The sequence below is a fragment of the Pinus tabuliformis genome, chromosome 8 (assembly GCF_031772625.1).
Source record: "Pinus tabuliformis cultivar Carrire ecotype Pingquan chromosome 8, CPIR1, whole genome shotgun sequence".
Classification (NCBI taxonomy): Eukaryota; Viridiplantae; Streptophyta; class Pinopsida; order Pinales; family Pinaceae; genus Pinus; species Pinus tabuliformis.
Window position 1 is genome coordinate 273,984,256 of NC_142294.1, and position 7,619 is coordinate 273,991,874.

General features: G+C 39.0%; 1 protein-coding gene across 1 annotated transcript; it reads left to right on the top strand.

The window, feature by feature from the left end:
- The first annotated feature begins 5,599 nt into the window (after positions 1–5,599).
- Positions 5,600–6,196, top strand: LOC149235192 (RING-H2 finger protein ATL78-like). The gene has a single exon (XM_089368478.1). It carries the CDS (start codon positions 5,600–5,602, stop codon positions 6,194–6,196), a length of 597 nt encoding a protein of 198 aa, XP_089224604.1.
- The last annotated feature ends 1,423 nt before the right edge of the window (positions 6,197–7,619 follow it).

Genomic DNA, 7,619 nt, shown 5'->3' on the forward strand with positions numbered 1-7,619 from the left:
CACCTAGAACAAAAAATGGCCATCGCCCTCTCTGCCTCCTCTTGTTTCCTTTTGATATGCAAGGTATCGATTTGCATGGCAAGAGTCTGCAACATCTCACTATTGAAGTCTTCCAGCATGTTTCCAAGTTCACCTTTGAGGGATGAACTAGATGGGGGGATACTAGCTATGGGTTGACTCCCCATACCTCTCTTTCTAGCTGCCTTAGAATGGTTCCTAAACACAGTCTTGATGTCTTCATAAGGTAGTTGGTAGATGTCTCCCCCAACCAGTAAATGGAGGGTGTCTAGAAGGTCTTAAGGAATTCCTCTGAGCAGGACCAACTTCATAGACTCGGGGTCAAGTGTGCACCTAGCACTTTTATAACTGAGTTGGAATCTCTCTTCATAATCCTCCAAGGATTTATCACTTCCCATGTTCATTCGTAAGATTTCTTCCTTGGTATCTTTTGACCTACAGTAGTCCCGATATTTATTATTGAAGGCTTGCTGCATCTGAGCCCAAGTTGTGATGATGTTGCTAGGTAACCCCATGAACCACTACAATGATGGATCCTTGAGGGTAGGAGGAAACAGTTTCAACTTCTAGTCATCTTCTACATAGTCATAGGTTCGACAGATAACAACAAACTCAAACAGAAAGGTGTCAGGATCTTCCGTAGTCAACCCATGGAAGTGAGGTAGGGCTGAAGGGCTTATGTTCTTCATTTTAGTGTCCCCAATGGTCTCTCGAATGGGAAAGGTACCGTCTACTCTTTCTCCATTCCCCCTAGCATTTTTGTTTTCAGACATTGTCTCAGGAGGGATGGTTTCTTCCTCTTCTTCTCCTATAGGTTCTTCAAATATCTCAGGTTATTCTTCTAAAGGATCTTCTAGATCACTGCCACTGAAGAAGAGAGAAGGGTCGCTTTGTGATGTGGTGGGGGTGTTGGGTATGAATTTCCCTGAATTATCTCTATTCCTACGAAGCATGAAAGGGAATCTCTTTTTTGGGGTGATTTTTGCTTTTCTGCTTGTACCTGAAAAACTAAAATTGATTGAACAAACAAATTGCAACTACTTGAAATGACTAATCTACTTTTGTTGAAATGGAAATTGCAGAATTGAAATGAAAGCAAGGAAATGACTAATCTACTTTTGCTAAAATGGAAATTGCATAATTGAAATGAAAGCAAGGAAATGACTAATCTACTTTTGCGGAAATGGAAATTGTAGAATTTAAATGAAAGCAAGGAAATGTAGAGATGGAAAGAAACAACTACTCTACTTTTTTTGAAACAAACTACTTAGCAGAATATTGCAATAGAAAATATAAGAGAAGCAGTAATCACAAAATACTCTGACGCTTCCCCGACAACAATGCCAAAAAGTGGTGAGCACCAGTATTACAGCAAGAATGCTGCAACTCCTGTGCCTTCCTACTTTACTTTTATCAACCTGCTATTTCGTAACAAACTTGGAAGTGACGATGCTGTATGCACAAGTACTAGCTCTTAATGCATGATGTCACTTGGTCAGCTGGTGCAAGATCACTAGGAGCTCAAGCCAAGTTCTATGAGTTTCCAGAAGAAGCTTTTAATTATGATGAAAGAAATCTAACTCTACAGAGGCTATCCTACTTGCAGAAAGAGAAAGAAGATTGGAGTATAAAGCAAACCCTAGCAAACCCTAATTTACCCACTAACCCTACTTTTTCAGAAAGAGAGATAAAAACCTATGGAATGAATGCCATTACCTATTGAGGAGGTAAACTACATATATTCAAGATATTTCCATAAAGAAATGAGATAAAAAACCATATTTTTGGGTTTTCATGTATTTTATGTGAAATTGTTATGCTTGTAATTTATCTGTTTGTGGTTGTGGCAGATATTTGGTGGCAATGGAAGGCGAACTTGGGGTTCGCAGGGGTGTAGGAAGGTGTGGAGGGGTCCTAAGAAGCCTCTAGTGACCTTCTAGATACTTCCTCTGCAATTGGACTTCAAAAAGTCACTTTCAAGAAATTCTACAAGGGGCTGGAGGGGATCTACAGGAGGATCTATAGGAGAATGTCGAGAGCTGCTTCTAGAGGTTTTAAAGGTGGAAAAATGGTGGGAAAGGGTAGCTGAAGATTAGAGGGAGGTGTCAAGGTGTCTGAAGCTCATCAAGGAGGATTAGGAAAGAAAATGATGGTTGGATTCGTTCAAAGGACGAGAAGAAAGCTTATGAGAGAAATGCAGAAATTAGGGCAGATTCGTGAAGGGCTATGAATGACTTGTGAAACCTGTGAGAAAAGAGATGATGATGGTTGCTTTATTGATATATTATGAGTAGAGGTGTGTTGTAAGAGAGTTGCACATCTAAATACTGAAACTGAGCAAGAAAAGAACTAGTTGTACCAAAAGAACAGAACTATATCTCATGTTAACCTAAATTCTGACCTAGAAAAATAAAATGCTGAACAGTGCTATATGAACAGGAAAGCATGGAAAGAGATTTATTGCAAAAATAGAAATGAACATGGAAAAATGGATCTGAAGCAGAGCATTAACTTTTAAATCAAACTACAACACTAGAAATTGCATGGAGGAAGCAAAACTGTGTTTTTAGTGGCAGCAAGAGTGCCTTGACCTCAGCTCATGGCCCCAAAGGGAGGAAAGGAGATCAAGGCTCTGTTGATGGCCTTTTTGGATCTTTGCCTATCTCTATTTAACCTACTTCAGCAACTGAAATGGAAACAACTATGTAAACCAACAAAAGCAACCTATTCTAACCAAGGGAAAATGAATCTATCTAACAGAAATTAATTCATGAACTGAAGCAAAAACATATAAGTACAAAGAAAGAGGTGTTGGGCAGCTTGGGTTGGGCCCTAACCCAAGAGCTTCAGCCCTCTGAAAGAAATCAGTGCTGGCTCAGAAAATATTTCATCTCCATTATCAAAATAAAAGTCACATTACATAAACTGTTCACAAAAGTAAGCTCGAAAATGAGCTGAGCAAGAGCTGCAACAAAAGTGCGAAAATTTGACTAACAACCAACTAAACTACTGAGCACCTAAGCCCTCCTATTTATACAACTGGAGCCTCCAACAGCTCTCCTAAAATCAAGGAGGCTCGGCTCCCAATAGTAGAGATAGACAGCAGTTATTCTTCACTTGCTTGGTTGCCCCTTTGATGCATCAATGTGGCTGCTTGTGCTCCGAGTTTTCTGAAGGAGGATTTGAGGTAGGGAGTCATAAATGAGGGGGACACCCTCCTACAAATCCTCTCCCTTGTTTTTCTCAAATATTGGCTGCCAAATGCTCATTAATCCTTTGACTTTGTCCCAAAATTGAACAAAATTATGCATAAAGCACACATTAGAATTCATGGCATAATGACTAAGCCAATTCACTCAATTAGCATAAATATAATAAAAAACGTGTAATAAACTAATGAGAATGGTGGATTAAGCTGAGTTAAGAGGCAAAATGGGCCCATATAATTACCCATTTATGGGGCTCATCAGGGATTCTAACCCAAATGGGTCCAACACCGATTTGTTCCCAATCAGGATTAAAAAGAGGGCTCCATCTCTGAGCAATATAGGTGCCAATTCGATATGCCAAAACTTTGATAGGACCTAATCTGCTTGTTCCGACCTATGGAACTGTAGAGAAAACCATCCCTTCGACATCGTAAGAACCTCCAAGATCTGGCCCCAAATCTCCGAGATCCACTTCCGCAAATGGGGAGCAAAATACTTCCTACCATGCACACCTACAAAGAATACCATGTCCGCAGTGTTGATAACGTGTTCCATTTGAAGGCCCTCTCTAAGTATGAGTTGACTCTCCTTGTTACTTAGCTTGATACACTTGGATTTTGTCACAACTCTCTTGCAAATTCCAACTACTGTATGATCTGCATCAGCGGATGAGGCTTCAAAGGAGATGTTATGCTTGGCAACATCAATGGGGCTATTGGGATGAGGGATATGATGACCTTCGAAATAGCTCGAGGGGAGAGAGACATTGTCCGGTGGGGAGTGGGGGGGTTACCAGATGGCAATAAGGCTTCAATGGGAGAAGAGGAGTAAACCCTAAAGGGGTCCGGGTCTGTTGGTAATGACAAGGGTGCTACGAAGGGTTCGCTAGGGAAAGTGTGAAGAGGATTAGGTAAAATGGAATTTGATGGACGGGGAGGGATGAGACAATTCTCCAGAAAATGTATCGAGGAAGGGGAAGTCATAGGGTAGTCTAGATGTGCGAGGAAATAAGGGTCAACAACTAAGTTGAAGGGAGGGTTACCCGTAGAAACGCAACTGGCTGATAGGAAGTAGTCGAAATCAGGGGGAGGGGGAGAATAAGGAGGATATTCCGGGGAAACCCTAGATGCACCAACTTGAGAAACCGGTAAATCATCTGCCACTGATAAGTCCATAGCTTATGTCCGATGGGGAGGTGCAGTGGAGATGGATGTGGAGTCATAAGGGTCCTTAGAGAAATCGATGAGCTCTTTGCCAATTTCAACAACCGATGGAGATGAGGTTAACCCGTATCTGAAGACTGTGCCCAACAGATGTTGATCCGTGCAGAAGATATGCCCTAAGCCCCAGAAAGTGATGCCACAATCGGGATCGACAGAAGGGTGGAGGGCTAATGACTAGACAAAGCAATTGCAGTCACGCAGTAAGACTGATCCGTAGCCACGTGAGGGTTGCAAATTTGAAACGACCCACAACTTTAGAGCCATTTTTCATTTTTATATTAAATTATTTAAAAGATAAAAAAGAAAAATTAAAATTTTAAATTGAAATTAAATATTTTTAATTAAGATTAATATTTTTTTTATATAAATATTTTTTATAATATTAGTAAAATATAATTTTAAAATTATAATTATGATAAAGATTAAACTAATGTATAAGATCTTATTTCCTATATATTCCAACAATAATTTGATTACTAAACTTTATTATATATTTTTTTTATGGTGCTTGATTTAAAGCTCTGTGTTTATTTAAAAACCACACATATTCTTAATTAGCAGAAGCATTTAAAAATACCATAAGCATTGTAACACAAACGAAAATATGTTTTATTAATATATAATTAACTAATTTAACTTAAACAAAAAAAAATTATTAATATATAATTAGCTAATTTGACTTATCCTAATTTAATTAAGATTAGTATTTTGGAGTTATCATAGCGTTAGGTTTGCTTACTTAAACAATCAACTCTTATTATTCAACTTTTTAAGTTTTCTATTTCAAACCTCGACACAAAATAAAACCTTGAACCACTAACATTAAGCTTCGAAAGGATCGGATAAGCCCCGGAGATATACCTCCCATTGTTTCCTAATATATTATAGTTATATTGAAAACTGTGGGCTATCTTCACCGCAAGGAGACAAAGACAAGGTCAATCTCGCCCCTGCATCCACGGAGAGATAGGATCGTACAAATACCTATGCATATCATCATCACACTCCACCGGTATCACAGCACTTTAACCGTGACCTCATCGTTTTTTTCTCCTTCTGCATCCCAAAATATGGAGTTAGTTCCCCTTTGTCCTAAATCTCTGTAAATTCTTTCATTCCTTCTTACGACCTTAAATCAAAACATAGAAAATGAGTGGGTTGCATAGCGCTTTAGATTTTCCTTCGTCAGGTTACAGGAAGTTATGGGCTTTTCCTCCAGCATACTCTCAGGCACCCCCCGAGCACAATCGGCAATCTAGTTCTTACAAGAGCGAGTTCACACTTGGCTCCGACTTACTCGTCGTTCTTGCAGCTTTTTTCTGCGCTCTCATCTGTGCGCCCGGTCTAAACGCGCTGCTCAAATGGGCCCTGCGCTGTAGCAGGCGGAGGGTGTCCAACTCATCAGATTACGAGGTGGATATCTCCCTGGGGAACACCGGATTGAAGGAGGAGGCCATGACAGCACTGCCCGTGATTATTTGCACCGCTACCTCAAATCCACCGGCAATGTCCATGGATTGTCCAATCTGCTTGACCGAGTTTGCGGTTGGAGAAAAGTTGAGATTGATTCCCCAGTGCAGTCATGGTTTCCACATAGAATGCATAGATCAATGGCTCTTATCGCATTCTTCGTGTCCTGTTTGTAGGCGCTGTCTGAATCTCCATAGCGAGAACAAAATGTCAGTAGGCTCTGTAATTGATGAAGTCATCGAATCTAACAGTGCCATGCATATAGTCATAGACTAGACCAGTACGGATTCAACTCAAGCGATTGGAGTGGTGACTCTGCCCCTTGAAACCTTGGAAAGGACTCCAATGGACAACGCCTTCACGATTTTCTCAAAGACGAAAGCTCATTTGATTGTGTATGAACAATTTGAATTAATAATATACAAGTTTGGCTGGCAATTAAATTCATGCTATAGGATATGAGGTAAATTTCAACTGCATTGTTATCCTGGATATTTCTACTAACAATTGATATAGTGGGAGATCCAAGTACTTCGGATCTCACCATGTTTGGTTTATTTCGAAATGTCGTTGGATATTAAATGATGTCAGCGATCACATAGGTATAGCTCTTGCACATAGATATGTAGATAGTGTAAATATTTAGACCTTTACCCTTTTCCGCTACACCATTTTTTATACAAATGAGTGTCTCCGTATCAACAATTATACGCCGTAAATACAGTAATAAGATTTGTTGTTGTATATAGCTCTTAGAACGAAGATCCAGTGAAGAAACCAGCATGGCCTCCAAATCTGAGCATCTAATTTCATGCATGTGTTTTTTTTCTCCTCACGTTCATTCATTTTGATGTCCGCAGAAATAGTTTGTTGTGCTGGTCTGTCCTGGGAAGTTCTTTTTCCTCCAGTTTTTATTTTGTTAATGGGGACTAATTTTATGCCCTCCGCTGCAGTTGAGAACGGCAGGGTTTGTTTAAATCTTTCAAGCCTCCGTTCATTGTAGCGGCAATGAGGTGGGGACATGTGGAGATGACAAACACACGGAAATTGCTGCGGTTCGTATCACAAGTTTCTGTATTGGGTAGCGTTGAGTTTAATTTAATTGCTGATTTCTGAAATAGTTTGGAAGTGAATGGATAGAAGTGAAATACTTTTGGTTTTTGTTTTTATATGTACATCCAGATTGAACGTTGTGCAATATATGTATTATCCGGAAAATATGTCTGAACCACAGACCTTTTGAGTTTTTGGTTTTTGTTTTTATATGTACATCCCAGATTGAATGTTCTGCAATATATGTATTATCTGGAAAATATGTCTGAACCACAGACTTTTAAAGCTTTTAAGGAAAATTGGTGGCATTTGAATGTTGTGTAATAAATGTAATATCGGGAAAATATGTGTGAACCAACGTAGAGTTTTTGGAATACATGATGTATAAGGAAAATTGGTGAACCAACGTAGAAGTTCTTGGAATACATGATGCATAAGGAAAATTGGTGACATTCATACCGGCACATTTAGTAAAAACCAATGCTTTTTTCCTACTGGAAAAAAAAGTGAAATTAGATAATAATAAAAAATGATTTTTTAATTTATTATGTTAGAGTCAAGTAAAAAATTATCGGCCACAATAAATTAGGGTTGTCTTTGATTAGTCACAATGAAAATTTAAAAATATTTATTAATAAAAATAATA